This window comes from Heloderma suspectum, chromosome 14 (genome assembly GCF_057233095.1).
Source record: "Heloderma suspectum isolate Gila_16-S chromosome 14, 16-S_ref, whole genome shotgun sequence".
NCBI lineage: Eukaryota > Metazoa > Chordata > Lepidosauria > Squamata > Helodermatidae > Heloderma > Heloderma suspectum.
Window position 1 is genome coordinate 1,909,062 of NC_139471.1, and position 15,790 is coordinate 1,924,851.

Genomic DNA, 15,790 nt, shown 5'->3' on the forward strand with positions numbered 1-15,790 from the left:
ACATTGTCCTCTCATGATGGGTTGCTGTAAGGATGATCCAGATAATGAATGTGAAGTAATTTGAACACCACTTGCAAAGTGTTACTTATGACCTACGCTACTCACAACACTTTGTCGGTTTACACATTCCCCACTTATAGTATAAGCAGAGCTGTGCTCAGTCAGACCACAGGTCTATCTCTGGGGTCTCCATTGTGGAGGCCATGGACACAAATGTAGCCACAAACACCTCTCTTCTTGGCTCCCTGCCCCTCCTCATTTCTTTTGCATTTCTTCAGATTTTCTTTAACTGAGAAGCTGCCATGCTACAAAGTGAAGGGCTACCCTCCAGCACTGTCTTTCATGAAATCATAGAATAGGAGGGTTGGAAGGGGCCTACAAGGCCATCGATTCCAACCCCCTGCTCAGTGCAGGAATCCACATCACAGCATCCCTGACAGATGGCTGTCCAGCCTTGTCTTGAGTGCCTCCAGGGCGGGAGAACCCACCACCTCCCCAGGCAATTGGTTCCATTGTCGTACTGCTCTTAACAGTTGGGAGGTTTTTCCTGATGTTCAGCCGGAATCTGGCTTCCTGTAACTCAAGCCCATTCTTCCATGTCCTGCACTCTGGGATGATGGAGAAGAGATCCTGGCCTTCCTCTCTGTGACAACCTTTCAAGTCTTTGAAGACTGCTATCCTATCTCACGTCAGTCTTCTCTTCTCAAGGCTAAACATGCCCAGTTCTTTCAGTCTCTCTTCATAGGGCTTTGTTTCCACTCCCCTGATCATCTTTGTTGCCCTCCTCTGAACCCTCTCCAGTTTGTCTGCATCCTTCTTAGAGTGCAGTGCCCAGAACTGGACACAGTACTCCAGATGAGGCCTAACCAGTGCTGAGTAGAGGGGAACTAGCACTTCACAGGATTTGGAAGCTGTACTTCTATTAATGCAGTCCAAAATAGCATTTGCCTTGTTTGCAACCACATCACATTGTTGGCTCATATTCAGCTTGTGATCTACAGCAATCCCAAGATCCTTCTTGCTTATAGTATTCTTTGGTTTCATATGAGTGGTTTTGTCTTCAGACCCCACCTCTGCCTGTGGTTCTTGGGCAAGTGACTTTTCTTTTTGCCTCCCCAGTTGCCTTCACAAAGTTGAGAACAATGGCAGCCATTTTATGAATGAGCAAGGTGTCCCCCAATGGCAGCCATTTTGTAAGAGTGCCCACAACATAGGAAGCTGCCTTAGACTGCGTCCGATCCTTGGTCCATCGAGCCCAGTATCATCAACACTGACTGGCAGCAGTGGCTCTCTAGGGTTTCAGGCAGGATTCTTTCCTAGCCCTACCTGGAGATGCTGTCAGGGATCGAACCTGGGACCTTCTGCCTGCAAAGCAGGGGCCCCACCTCGGAGCCACAGCCCCTCATGTAGCAGTCTCTCAAAATTCCAAATGTGCCCACCAAACAAAAAAGCTTGGAGACCCTGACCTAGCTAGTCCAGCATTCTATTCCCAATGAGATGTCCATGGGAAGACCACAAGAAGAACACGAGTGCTATTATTGTTGTGGTTGTTGTTCACATACCCATACAAAAGGTATTTTGTTGTATTTTGGCCACACACCTATTTGCCTTTAATGCCCCCCCCCCGCCCCCGCCCGGGGAATGCAGCCCCCAAGAGCTGCTCTGAAATTTCAGCCCTTGGATTGAAGAGGTGCAACACCCTTCACATAAAGAGCATTCCCCCGCTACCATCCCAACACACACATACATCCCGCATGTTCCGTAACTAACAGGGGACAGAATTCCCTGAGCAGTGTTCATTCCACTCTTGCTCTGCTTGTGCGTATTTCAGGGAGGTTTGCGCAGGAGGAATTGCTCCTGGATTGTCTCTCAAGGTCCATTCCGCCTCCCTCCTACTCCACCACACTTTCATGATGCTCCAAATCTCACTTTGCTTCAGAAGGACACCTCTGTGCCTGAGTTTTCTAGCTGCGAGGAGCAGTGTGGAACCAGACAAAGGATAAAATGGCACATCTCCAGTCCATCACTAGAGGCACCTGCCTCTTCTCATAAGGCAATTTATGTCACAGTTCACTCACTTCAGCTTTCACCAATAAAAGAGAGAGCGAGAGAGGGAGATAATTTTCAACCGTGGGTCGTATTTATTTCTGGAGTTATCTGTCCTTGTAATCAGGATTAGCGTCCCTGTGCAAAGTAATGCAAAACTAATCACCATCTAACTGAATTAGACAGATGAGCAGCGTAACCAGCCTTGACAGCAGAGAAGGGGCCTAAGACTGGGTCACAGATGAGAAGCACTCCGGTTTTGCTTGCCTGGTTGTGGATACGGGAACCACGGTGATCCTCACAACTCTCAGCACCGTCGTTCTTTAATGGCAAAGGTGGAAGGAATAGACTCTATGGCATAATTTTCAGGGGATGGATCTAGGCTCGGGGTATCAGAGAAATCTAAAATGGATTCAAATAATGGCAGATTTCTATGAAACTGACCTGCAAATTCTGCAGTGGACAAACTTTTTCAGAGTTTCACAGATTCCGCAGACTTGCAGATCTTTTTTGTTTGTTTAACTTTCCGGAAGTAAAACCAGGTTCTAGGCTCCATCATGTACTCTATGGAATCTAGAGTACAATCTATGCAATGGGTAAAATCCAATGTAAGCCCTACATAGAGTAGACCTATTGAAATGAATAGGTCTTAAGTTAGTCATGACGAGCCTAAGTCCCATTCGTTTCAATGGGTCAGATCTGAGTTGGACCCAGTATGTTTTACCCAATATGCCCAACCCAGTATGAATGAGACCCTGCCTGCTTCCATCACAATCGTGTCCAGAGTGGGTGTGGCAGGGAGCATTCCATGGGTGCTGGGTGGAGCAAGGTGTGGTTGGAGTTCTCCATACTCCAGCATGACCCTGAGGATAAGCTAAGGGGGTCTAGAGGTCACCGGAGATGTTCAGTCAATCCATGTCCATTTTGAAGTTGGGTGAATTTTATCTGGGTACCACCCAGAATGGACCCTCCTTGAAGATGTGTTTCCAGAGTTTGGCACCAAGGCTAATGTGAAGCAGAGAGACTTTCTGATACATCGCTGAAGCCCACTGAATCTATGGCAGGGGTCCTCAACATTTTTTTGAGTCGGTGGGCACATTTGCAATTTTGAGATTGTGTTGTGGGTGCACTCACAAAATGGCTGCCATTGGGGCAGCTTGTCCGTTCATAAAATGGCTGGTCACAAAACACCCATTTCCCAAAAGGCAAACAGGTAAGACAAAAAGAAAAGTCACTTGCCCAAGAACCCAAGTACAAGGCCGAGGTGGAGACTGAACTCAAAAACCCTGATTCTATGGTCTACCCACATTCTCCACACCATGCATAACTGGATCACTTTCTTGGTGTCCCCACTTAAGGGCGCAATCCTATGCATGTTTAGACAGAAAGTAGACCTAGAACTCCCAGCATTCCCCAGCCAGCCATGCTGTTTGGGGAATGCTGGGAGTTGTAGAACTTTTTCTTTCTAAACATACATAGGATTGCGCCCCAAGTCGCTTTTTTTCCAAACCAATCCCCCCCGCAAAAAACACATTAGACCAGGGACGGGCCACAGATGTTTTTGACTTCAGCTTCCATCAGCCAGCACAGCCAATGGTGAGTTGTAGGCCAAAACATCTGGAAGGCTAGAAGTTAGACCCTGTGTCAGACTTCCATCCTAATGAGGCTTTCTCCTCCAGCCCCATTGGAAAGCCAAGTTCTATGTGTCTCATCACATGTCAAATAACTTAAACAAATCACCCACATTATGCAAATGTTATTTAGTCTAATTTATCAATCAGATTTCATTGATGAGATAGATGCAAGCTCAGTTTGGCATCATCTAATGAACGGGTCCAAGCTTACTCAAGAAACCTCATACCCTGGCTGTCGCGATTTCATGAGGGTGCAGCCTCAAGCTCTTTTAGTAAGAAAGAAACAAGCAAAGTTTCAAAAGGGAGAGAACCAGAAAGACAGAAAGAGGCGCTTCGTATTTCCCTCCATTGCATTTTATTTTGCAATCCAAATTTATGTTTCAAAAATAATAACTGGAGATCTACATCAGTGTGTGTATGCACAGTCTTATCACTCTTCCACATATTTCCTGTTCCCATAACGCTCATGCACACTAGGGTGGCCAGGTGTGCTATTTGGCAGAGAACAGTCCTCTATTTGTCCAGCCACCACACATTTAAGTCCGGGCTTAATGTTAAAGAATCATCAGAAAGGCATTCCTATTTAAATTCTCATCATGATTTCTAAATTTGCATCTATGTATATAAATGGGTCTGTGTATACAAATTTATATTTGCATATAAATTTTATGCAAATCTGTGCCCTCTTTTGGAGGGTGGGTTTCAGGTATTTCCTCTTATTTTGCAATATGTAAATGGCCACACACTCATGCACTGCTCACATGTAATATTCACGTGCATGGTAGGGCTTCAAATAGAGGTAGGGGGGCTTCTATTTGAAGGACTGCCGGAGGGCCATCCTCTATACTGAAGGCATCCTCTGTTTGAAGGGCTGCCCATTACAAGTCCGGTTAATGATAAAGAACCACCAGAAGGAAGAGCTAAAGGGACTTGAAGGTGCCCATCAGCAGCACCTGAGCATCAGATAGAGCAAGGCAGACGGGTCACCTGGGTACCATCTTCCCCACTAGGGTAAGATGCATCGCATTTCTATATAAATGATTGTTATTCTTTCTAAATTGGTGTCGACCTATTAATTAGCACATGCAAATTCTGTGCAAATCAGTGTTCTCTTTTTTGGTGATGTACAAGTGGCCACCTTAATACACACACATCATTCACACAGGACTCTTGCACACGCTTTCTGGCACGCACAGTCTTAGAGTGGACGAACACTTTGGTGTTGCTGCCCTTTCCATTCTCTCCTGCACCTTTCTCCACCCACAGTGCAATGCCCTATCTGTTCCTAGGCTTCTTGTGAGCTTTTTTTAAAAGAGAGCAGTTGGAAGGGATGTATGGATGTTGTTAAATCCATTCTGTCTATGTTTCGTGGATTCTCAGGCATCTTTTTCCTTCACCCGCTCATTGACAGAATCAGAATTTTTGTACAAGAATAGTGTTCATTTGCAAATATGCTTTTGCGTAGCTGTGCATTTGTGAAAGTGTGCATTGCGTAATGTGCATTAGTGCTAATGCGCACTAGTGCTAAGGCACATTTGCAAATGAACAAAGCTGAACAAATTTCTCCCTCCCCACCACCCACCCCAAGTTAAAAAAACTGGTCCACAGATCTGTAAAATCCATGTGACTCAGAAAATGCCAGTCTGCTGAGGAATCTGCATGTCAGATGAATAGAAATCTGAAGTCATTTGAATCTGCTGTGGATTTCTCTGAAATCCCTGGTTGTAATGTTTGTGGAGATCCTGTAAAACCCACAGCTGCTGAGCCATTGCCTACAGGAGGCTTGCTTCAATCAACTGAACCCAGTGCGGCTCAAAGCCAGTACACAGGGAGGTCTCAAAAGCTGCAGCCTCTCATTACCTCGGGGCCTTTTCTTTTATTTCTTTCTGAGCTTGATTCTGCGGTGGAGGTGGGGAGAAAGAGGAAAAAGCCGTTGGAAAAATGGGTTGTGTGTGCTAACAGGACAGTGGGATGGCCCAGCCCGTTCTATATTTGCGCACAAGACTAAAGCAGGCATATTCTGATTGCATTTCAGAATCCAAACACAGAGCCACCTGTTCCCATTTAAAATAAATTGCCATTTCAAAAATACAGAGGGAGAGATGAAATGAAGGTTCTGCAATTTTTTTCTGCCAGCTCTGCTTTATTGCATGGCCTTCATTGTTCAGCCCACACTGATCCAGCCATATGTGACATGTTCCATCATTGATGCAGGACCAGCTGTTCTGAGAAAACACCATCCACGCACAGCCCAGACACCTGCCAAGTGAGAAGCCAGATCCAAATTGCTAGGCTGGCCACGAAGACTTGCGAGGATCACGGCCATCTTCTTTTCCCTTCACGTGTCCTCAGAGAAGCAGTACTGGGAGAGGATGGCACAGACAAACACGGCACAAAGGGGCAGATCCAAGGGCTGCAGCAGCCACCCTGGGAGGAAAGTTGACACCCTCTGGGACTGCTTAGCTTAGAAGGGGGAGACACAATAGAGGTGTGGAAGATGGAAGGGAGGCCTGTGGATTCCGCGGTGGACTGGCTTTTCCTGAGTTGCATGGATTCCGTGGACTTGCAGACCAGGGTTGAGGTTGTTGTTTTTTTACTCTTCGGGGGGATTTGTAATGCACGCAAATGTGCATTAGCATTAATGTGCATTCATGCCAATGTGCATTTGCAAACAGGAATGAAATTCTCATACTTCCATTTAAAAAATCCGATTCCGTCAATGAGTAGATGATGGAACGAAAGATGTCTGGCAATCTGCAAACACAGATGGAACAGGTTCAACAAAATCCGTACATCCCTAGCAAAGAAGAAGACAGTTTCCTCCCTCTCTCAAAATACTAGGGCCCAATGGGTCATGCAGTGAGGCTGACTGGTGGGAGATTCAGGACAAAGACGAGGAAGCCCTTGTGCACCCAGCGCAGAGCTAAACTACAGAATTTGTGACCACAAGACGTGGTTATGGCCACCAGTTTGGATGGCTTCAAAAGGCAATTAGACCAATTCCTGGTGGAGAAGACTGTCAATGGCTACTAGTCCTGATAGCTCTATGCTACCTCCAGTATCAGAGGCAGTCTGGCTATGCGCACCAGTGGCTGGGGAACATGGGCAGGAAGCTGCCATCTCACTCTGACCGACTTGTGGGTTTCCCATGGGCAGCTGGTTGGTCACTGTGCGAACAGAACATTGGATTATATAGGCCTCAGGTCTGATTTCCCATGGCGGCACTTATGTCCTTTTGACCCCAAAGCTGCACTGAATAAACTCCAGTTTCATTTTCGGGATACAAATAGCAATTTCAGGGAAGTAGACATATTTACCCCCAAACGGTGTGGTAATATTTGCCATTTTTAAAATACTCTTTGGCACAATCCCCCACCTCCTTTGGGGGGTGGATTTTGTTTTCTTCTATGTGATTAATCCAAGACGATTACCCCAGCCTGTCAGGAATCAGAGTAAACAGGAAGAAGCCATAGTACTACACAGCCAATCAGATGAAGATACAGGAGATGTCACTGAGGGCAAACGAAGACAACTGAGGGCAAAAGCAACGCTTCACCCAGGGAGAGATGATGGAGTGAAGGGATCACGTTGCAACAATGCCTAACCAATCAAATCTGGCAACGTGAGAGAAACTGAAGTCACGAGTGAATGAGAGGTCAGTAGAAATGAATGACTAGGTGAACGTTTTCTCAGGGAGCACCAAAAACAATTGGCAAAGGAGGTGATTTTTTGACACTGGAAAAGTTTTTCACAAAAATCTCGAGACATTTCAGCTCACTTACTCTAAATAGAGCTACTGCTGCCTCTCTGTAGAATATAACTTCTCTAAAATGTCACCCCCCCACACCGCACTGCCCCCACTTTCCTCTGCTGTTGCATCGCAGAGCCAATGGACATCCCACAATGCATCCAATGTGTGGGCTTTGTTTGCGGCGTGCTCAAGTTTTGACTGTCGGATATAAGGACACTTTTACAGTTGTATGGCTGTTGGGTGTCTTATAACATGAGCTTGTCCAACTTTCAGCTTGCTGGACAATGTGGACGTACGGATCTCTTGTTCTGAGGGAATATACAAATCCCCAGTGTCTTATACATATAGTTCTATACATATCGTTTTGAGTTACATGTACACAACATTGCAGCTTTCTAGATGGCATCTGGAGATCATGTTTAGTCTCCCCACCCCACATTTTGAGGAATGGATTAGTCATAGGGTGGCCATGCGACCTACAAAATAGAGGACAGTCCTCTGTATTGGAGAGCTGGCAGAAGCCACTCCTCTTTTTGTAGGTGTCCTCTATTTGATGGGCTGGCCAAACCAAGTCTGGTTTAAAGTCAAAGACCCATAAGGAGAAGGAGCAACGGGGGCCCTGGAGTTGCCCATCAAGAGTTAGCACCTGGTCGGCAGACTGAGCAGGCACACAGGTCACCCAGTCGGTTTCTCCACTATGGTGAGATGCCTTGTATTTCTAGTGAAATCATATATATTCTTTCTAAATTTGCACCTATGCATACAATTTTCCGTGTGCAAATTGCTGTCCTCTTTTTTGGTGATGTCTTTTACTCTGGCAACCCTTCAATTAGAGGATTGTCATGAGAACATAACGAGAGCCCTGCTGGATCAGACCAAGGGTCCATCTAGTTCAGGATTCTGTTCACACAGTGGCCAACCAGCTGCCCCAATGGGAAGCCCACCAGTAGGACATCAGCAACAGCGCCCTCCTGCCCATGTTCCCCAGCAACTGGCGTACATAGGCATACTCCCAGGCTGCCTGCACTTCTTGATCCAAAAAAGCCCCATGGGAGGAATTGCCTCATGATGTCTTCCCCTGGGCTTTAATTGAAGTGTGGGAAGCCAAGGAGGCTACAGGCTTCCTAAGAGAGAACTGTACCATGAAAAACCTTCATCATGAGAATTTCTCCAAATTTTTCTTCACTACTGCATTTCTTTTCAAAAGCGATTTCTTTTCTATCCAACTGAGTGAGAATGGTTGAAAAAAGTGTGGGAGAAATGCGTGGCACAGCACAAATGTGCACACACCCACATACTCTATATCTGTATCTACGACGCTGGAGGAGGTGGTCTGTGGTGTCAGGCTGGAGACCTAACAGTCTTGGGGGCTAGGGGACCTCGACATTCACAGCCCCATGGCAACCATGGCTGCCATGACAACCATCTCGGTACATCACTGGCGCAACACATCCTGTGAGCCACACCTAGGACTTGGTCTCTGCGACTGGGCAGGAAGCAGAGGGTCTTGAGCTGGGGGCAGGGTGTTGATTTAACCCCCTTATCCTGGTCAGACCATGTCCTGATATGGTTTGGACTGTGAGTGCTTCCTTCTGTCTGAGTGGGGGACCAATTCAGGTGGTCCATCCCTGGAGACTCGTGGAATCTGAAGGATCCCTGAATGCTCTGGGGAGTTTCTGGCGGACACTCTTGTGCTTTTATCAAGGCCCTGGTCTCACTGTGGGATGGTATCAGGCACCTTTCCCCATCCGTACATCCTCAGCATTGTGAGTCTGGGCCATCGTCCAGGAAGTGGGATGGGCAAAACTGTCCCCCAGCAGAGCACTGGAGGAGTGACAGTGTGTGTGTGTGTGTGTATTGTACAGTAATAGAAAGATGGAAATGCATTGCAAGATCTGAAACCTTAGCGTGCTCCAACTCTGAAATCCATTTTTAAATTTCTCCTCCTTAAACCAGGACTGAGGAGGGGTGGAGTGCAAGGCAAAGGGATACAAAGGAATAACAAAAGCCTGTAAATCCTCTTGCCCCTATTTTAAAGATTAAACACTGTTGCATGTCAACTTGGTTACTAAATACCACTGCATGTCAGTTAAGAATACTAACAATGGGGCTTGCTTCCAGGTAGACATACAGAGAAGGGCACTATATTGCATGCCAGCTCTGCAATAGGGTCAAAGATTGACTGTCAATAATCAAAGATTGAAATAAAATGTTATCAGTTGTCTAAAAGAGGTAACATGTGTGAGACCTGAAACAAAATGCTGCAGTGTATCCTCATCTCCTAAAAGAAGTTCTCCTCTTCCACCCACACCCTCTGCCAGGTCATGCCATTCCACCTGCCCCCACCCCCATTTTCTATTATTTTCCAGCTGACACCCAGCATCCCATGCCTACTGAGTCCTCACTGAGCTGTTTTAGGGGAAGGTTGCCTCCAAAAGCTTCTCTCTCTCTCTTTTTTTTTTTTTTTTGCTTTAGAGGGAGAGATAGTACTTTTGACACTCAGCACCTGAGTTTGCTATTAGAGGCAGTGATAATACTGTTGACACTCAGTACTTGAGTTTGCTATTAGAGGCAGTGATGCTACACCTGGCTTTTGACAGTGCATTAGAACATTCAAAGCATGTTACCTGCATTACTTTGTTTTGATGCTTACACAGATCATGGCTGTGAGATACATCACAGATCATGGCTGAGGCTGAAAGAGGGCAGCTTGCCTGAGTCCCCCCTAGAGTTCACAGTGGAGATTTTGTTATATATGATGTATTTATTTATTACACTTTTGGATGTTCTTGGAGCAGTGTACAAGTTTTGCTTTTTTTTAAAAAGCATAAAATATAAAATCACAATAAAACTATACAAATAATAAAATCACACTAGGGGGTAAAAAAGCACGCAGCATACAACAGCCAATGTCAGACCATCAGCAAAACAAATTAGAGAGAGAGGAAAATAAAACTGCAGAGGTCTAAAGGCAGAAATATGGTTCTTAAAATGCCAGGGAGAATCAAAGGTCTTCCCCTGGCGCTGAAAAGAACGTGATGCAGGTGTCAGGCAAGCTTCTTTGGGGAGGTCATTCTGCAGCTGGGCGCCACCACTGGGGAGGAGGATGCCAGTGGAGGGGCCTGATCCTGATCTCTGTCTGTGGAAGCAGCCGAGGAGAACGCAGGGCAGCACATTCAGCTGAGCTCCCACTTTGGGGGCACCCGCGCTCTCCTCCGCGCCTTCTGGCCCGTCTTTCCAAAGGGAGCCTGCAGTGCCAGTCTCCACTAGAAGGTGGCACCAAAAGCAAGCAATTGCTCAGCATCTCTCTCTCCTCTGGAAGCACATTTCTGCCACACAGAAGTCGCCCCCCCCCACTTTAATTGCAGCTCTTTGTCTGCAAAGAGGACGAGCACCGCACTTTGGTCGCACCTTGGTTGCCCTTTGCAACCAAACAGCTGGGCTGGGGGGTGCCCGTCACTCCTCTGTGAGCCGCCCCATAGAAAAAAAAAGAATAGATGCAGCTGCCCCAGGCTCCCCTTCTCATGCAGCGCCAGGTCTGGCGTCAAGGGCCGGCATGGTCAGGCACTTGCCGAGGGCCCGCACCCCAGCCAGGGCCCATTTACAAGGCCCCCTGGGGTTCCCCCTCCTCTCCCCCATCGCGACCCGCTTGTTCCCCTCCCTCTCGCTCTGGCCCAGGCGGTGGAGGTGGCGAGGAGGAGGAGCGGGAGCGGGGAGACTCACTGGGGGAGGGGGCCCATGGATGGGGTCTTGCCCGGGGTCCTCATCCTCCAGCACCTAGAGCCAGCACCGTGTGGTGCAACCTTCAGAAATACGCCCCGCTGAGTTCAATGGGACTTACACCCAGATAAGTGGTTCTGTCTATCTGTATTTCTAGGCCACCTTTAATGGTGGAAACCTCTCAAGGTGGCACCTGAGACAGACACCAGACAAAGTGGATACAATTTTAAAAGTCCATAAATTTCAATAAAAGTTTCAATAAACCCCATAATAGACAGAAATGGCCAATTCAAATCAATAAAAACAAAACTTACCAATAAAAACCAATGGCCTCGACTAGAGGATGGCCAGTGAAAACAGGTGTGTCTTCAGAGCTTCCCTGAAGATCTGCAAAGAAGGGGCCTGACAGACCCCTGATGGAAGGTGATTTATCTAATGGGCCTGACGGACCCCTGATGGGATTGCAACCGGTTTCTTTTCTCCTCAGAATAATCACTTCGTCCCAAGAATGCATTGAAAGACTTAGGGGGGGGGGGTTCCCCCCCACACACACACACACCCTAATTGTCAAGTCTGCGATGATGGGCTCGTTCTTCACCCGAGAACTCCAGCATCAAGCGGCGGCTTCTGAGCGATGAAGCCATTGCTGCCTCTTGAGATGTCAGCTCCAGCACTGTGGGTTGAGTGGCGATGATGTCAGTCTCTCGGTGACCTTGACATCTCACCAGGTAGCATAGGGATTCCCGGCCCTGTGGAGGCTACATCCTAGGTGTTACCGATGGAGGGAGAGGGAAGGATAAGAAGGGATCCATCTGCATTTTGTGGCAGGAGGTGGGGGGAGAACTTTTACAGGGCCAAACCCATGGTTTCAGAGAAGCAGAAGGATTTGAGGAGGGGAGGAAGACAGGGAGAGGGGCGATGCCAATATGTTGTTCTTGGGAGGGGCCATCACTCAGGGTAGAAGGTGGTGTCCTGTATGCCCATGCATAAGGGTCAGCCAGGGAGAACAGAAGAAGTCACTTCAGGGATGATTTCCAGAGGGCCAGTAGCCCTGTGAGCCTGTGGCAACAAAAACAACCAAGAGTCTGGTGATGCCTGAAAGACTGGCCCATTTATTTTGGCATAAGCTATCTTGGATATTGCCTGCTTCCTCCCACGCATGAAGTGTGAGTTGAGTTCACGCTTCATGAGCTGTACGAAAGAGGGCTCTAGTCCACGAAAGCTTATGCCAGAATAAAAGTGTTAGTCGACAAGGTGCCACAAGACTCTTGGTTGCTTAAGGAAGAGGAGCCTTTTGGGTTGCCAAGGGTGGCGATGTAGAGAAATGGAGGTCACTGGCAGTGAGATGTTAGGAGGTACAGGCAGAAAGCGTGAGGCAGGGAGAGTGTTGGAGGGAAGGATGAGAAGGAATCAAGTGATGCACATCCATGGCCATGGCCATTTCCAGAGGGGGCGGCCACGTCAGCCTGTGGCAGCCAAAACCAACAACGCGTCTCCGAGATGTGCCCGTTCGTGAGCACCGTCCACTTCATCAGATGCAACCATGTCTGGACAGGGGGCTGGGCGACCGGGGAAGGTCTTTCTTTGGTCTGTATTCTGGGATTTATTGCAAATACAGCTGGCGTCTCCATGCAAAATACAGAAGGGAGAAATGGTTGGTCCAGTTGCATCTCTCTCTCTCTCTGCATCTGACTCTCATTTTCTCTGTGTGTGAGTTCTTTCTCTCTCTCTCTCTCCTCCTGTGTCTGTCTCATTCCTTCTCTCCCTCTGCGACTGTCTCTCATTCCGTGCGTCTGTCTCTCATTCTCCCTCTATGTCTGTCTCTCATGTTCTCTCTCCCCTCCGTGTCTGTCTCGCATTCTCTCTGTGTGTGCCATTCTCTTTCTTTCTCCCGCTTCCGTGTCCGTCTCTCATTCTCCCTCTCCCTCCGTGACTGTCTCTCATTCTTTCTCCTCCTCCTCCCTCCCTCCCCTTGTAAACCTTCCCTTCTGAGCTTCCCCGCCTTTTGCCGCTGACATCTTTCTCTTGCCACCAGGAGGCAGCAGAGAGAAGAAGGAAAGAAGCGGGGGAAGGCGGGGAGGGGAAGGGAAGGTGGACCGAAATAAATCCCGCAAGAGGTCCGCCCGCGCCGGCAGCAGCGCGCTTCCTGGGCACACGCGCCCCGGCTCCGCCCTCCGCTGCCTCCCGGCTCCGCGGCGGTCGCAGCCCTCGCTCAGTCCGCTCCCGGCCGATCCGGCGCGCGCAGCCCGGCGCACCCCAGGGAGACGGGGCAGCGGGGCGCGGCGCGGCTCGCCCGAGCCGCCCCGTCCAGCGCTCCCGCGCCGGGCCGAGTCCTCCGGGCGAAGGCGCTCCGGGGTGGCGCCCCCTCGACGGCCGGGGGCTGCGCGCGGCGCGGCGCCGTCCCGGGCGCTGGGCGGCCGCCCGTCGGCGCGCGGGCGAGGCGGGCAGGGGGCGCGGCGCCGGCCATGCGGGGACGGCGCCCGGCGGCGCCGAGGGGCTGGGGGGGCGCGCGGCCCGGCCCGGTGAGGAGCATGCGGCCGGGCGCAGAATGAGGGCGCGGCGGCGAGGGGGACGACGACGAGGAGGGCGGCGGCGCGGAGCCCTGCCGCGATGTCGGTGCCCCTGCTGAAGATCGGCGTGGTGCTCAGCACGATGGCCATGATCACCAACTGGATGTCGCAGACGCTGCCGTCCCTCGTGGGGCTCAACACCACCAAGCTGAGCGCCGCCTCCGCGGGCGCCTTGGACCGCAGCACCGGCGTGAGTCTGCGCCGCAGCCCGGGGCGCGGGGAGGGGCGGCGGCGGGGCGCGGCGAGGCTGCTGCGCGGGGAGGCCTCCCCCGGCCCGGGCAGCCGCGGGCGAAGCGGCAGGGCGGCGCTCGCCTCGGCCCCGGCGGGCGCGGGGAGCGGGGGCCCAGCCGGGCGCGCGTGCCGCGGGGGGCCGGCTCCGGTGCCTCGTCCTCCGCAGGCGCCCGTCGGTGGTGCGCCGTGAGTTCGCTCTCCGTGAGCTCGCGCATCGTTCGAAGACAGCGCCCGGCGACGCCTCCGCGTGTGTGGACGCGCCGCCACGGGTGCAGCGGCCCAGGGCGAACCTCGGGGCCGCCGGCCCAGCCTGCTGCGTGCGCGCGCGCGCGCCTGTGTATTTCCCGGAGTTCACACACAGCCGACCGAGAGGGGTCAAGCGGTGGGCGAGGCGCCGCGTGTGTGAACGCGGAGGAGAGGACCCAGAGGCAGATGGTCGGGAGGGGAGCCAACGCTGTAGGAAGAGAGCATCCATTGAGGCTGCAGTCCGGGGCATTTCATTTGCAAGGCTCACTGACAGCACTGGGCTTTGCTGGGGGTGTAAAGACGGATTGGACGATGGAGCTGTGAGGCTGATTCGGGTAAATGCCCGCGCCTGCAGTTCTCTTAAATGCCTCCTAGCATAGGAGCACCTTGACCTGTTTTGCTGGGAAGGGGCTTTGTGGTGGGGAGTGATGAAATTCTTAATCCGTATTCCCAGCTGCACTAAATCCTTGCAACAGCATCTGTCCACATTCTCCCAGTGTCCGTCCCCCTCCGTCTTTCCACCTGCCCTTCTCTCCTCTCTCTTTCTCTTGACTTCCGCAATGTCAAAATTGCAATTATGAACTCCTGGGCGCAGTTTGGGCTGCCAAAGAGATGCTGGGAAACCATCCATGCAGCAGGTGAAGACGAGGGACAGAGCCACCAGTCCCCCCGAAATAAAGCATGAGGAAGAAGCCCGTGGCTTCCTCTGCCAAAGATCAAAACTGATTGATGTGCCTGGGGTTTTTTCCCAGCTTCCAAATGGAAGGCAGTTTGTACCGGAATTCAGGCTTGTGTGCAGTCCTGTGCACACTTACTTCAGAGTAAGCCCCACTGAATGCAATGGGATGGGCTGCCAAGTCAGCATGCCCAGATTTGGGCTGTAAGGAAAGCATCTTGTCGGATTTTGCAGTACGGTGTGTCTGTGCGTGAGAGAGTTTCTGTGCGTATGTGTGTATTGCTGACTAAGTCAATTGTGTGTGTGCGTGTGCGTGTGCCTGACCAAGAGGGAAAAAAATCTAGAAAGCACTTGTAAATCTTTTTGTGTGCAAGAAATAATGTCCTGTGTTAGCTATCAAACCAGAGCCTCTTAGGGGATTACATCAAATGAAATTGAAGGAAACTGAGACACCTTTGTTATGCAGCAGCCTTGAGGCTGATGAGACAATGTCTTAGATGAAGAAGAGTAGGGCTGAGGCATGCTTGTGATAAATTCTGCAAACCACAGGAGGAAGGGGACATGGTCCCCCAAATTTTCTGTAGCCTGTAACTCCTCCTCTCTTCTAACGTCATGCCATTCCCTCCCCAAGTAACTTTTGCGCTCAAAGATGCTGATTTTATGACTACAGTTCAGTGAGTTGTATTCAGCTATTTCCTATCATGGTTATTAGGACACATTTTCAGGGGGGGAAAGGCTGGGGTTGGATGGAGAACCAGGTCAGGTCTGGTATCTTTTAGAGATGCAGCTTTGGCTGTTTGGAAATTGACCAGCCATTCTTTTGGACACACCCCCAAAAACTAACCCTTCAGGATGTGCGCCTGTTGATCTAAAAAGGATCCTTTTAAAAACATCATAATCTCAGTAATCAGATCTT

At 50.0% G+C, this 15,790-nt stretch overlaps 1 protein-coding gene across 2 annotated transcripts in view; it reads left to right on the plus strand.

The window, feature by feature from the left end:
* OLFM1 (olfactomedin 1) overlaps positions 1-15,790 on the plus strand; it is a 61,947-nt gene that overhangs the window by 13,220 nt on the left and 32,937 nt on the right. Inside the window, exon 1 of one of the 2 annotated variants that reach the window (XM_084821175.1) lies at positions 13,627-13,911. The exons of the other annotated variant lie outside the window; for it this stretch is intronic. Within the exon in view, the coding sequence (XP_084677301.1) occupies positions 13,762-13,911 (150 nt within the window). The 5' untranslated portion in view covers positions 13,627-13,761. Of the gene's footprint in view, positions 1-13,626; positions 13,912-15,790 lie in introns of those variants that run through there. 2 annotated transcript variants of the gene reach the window in all.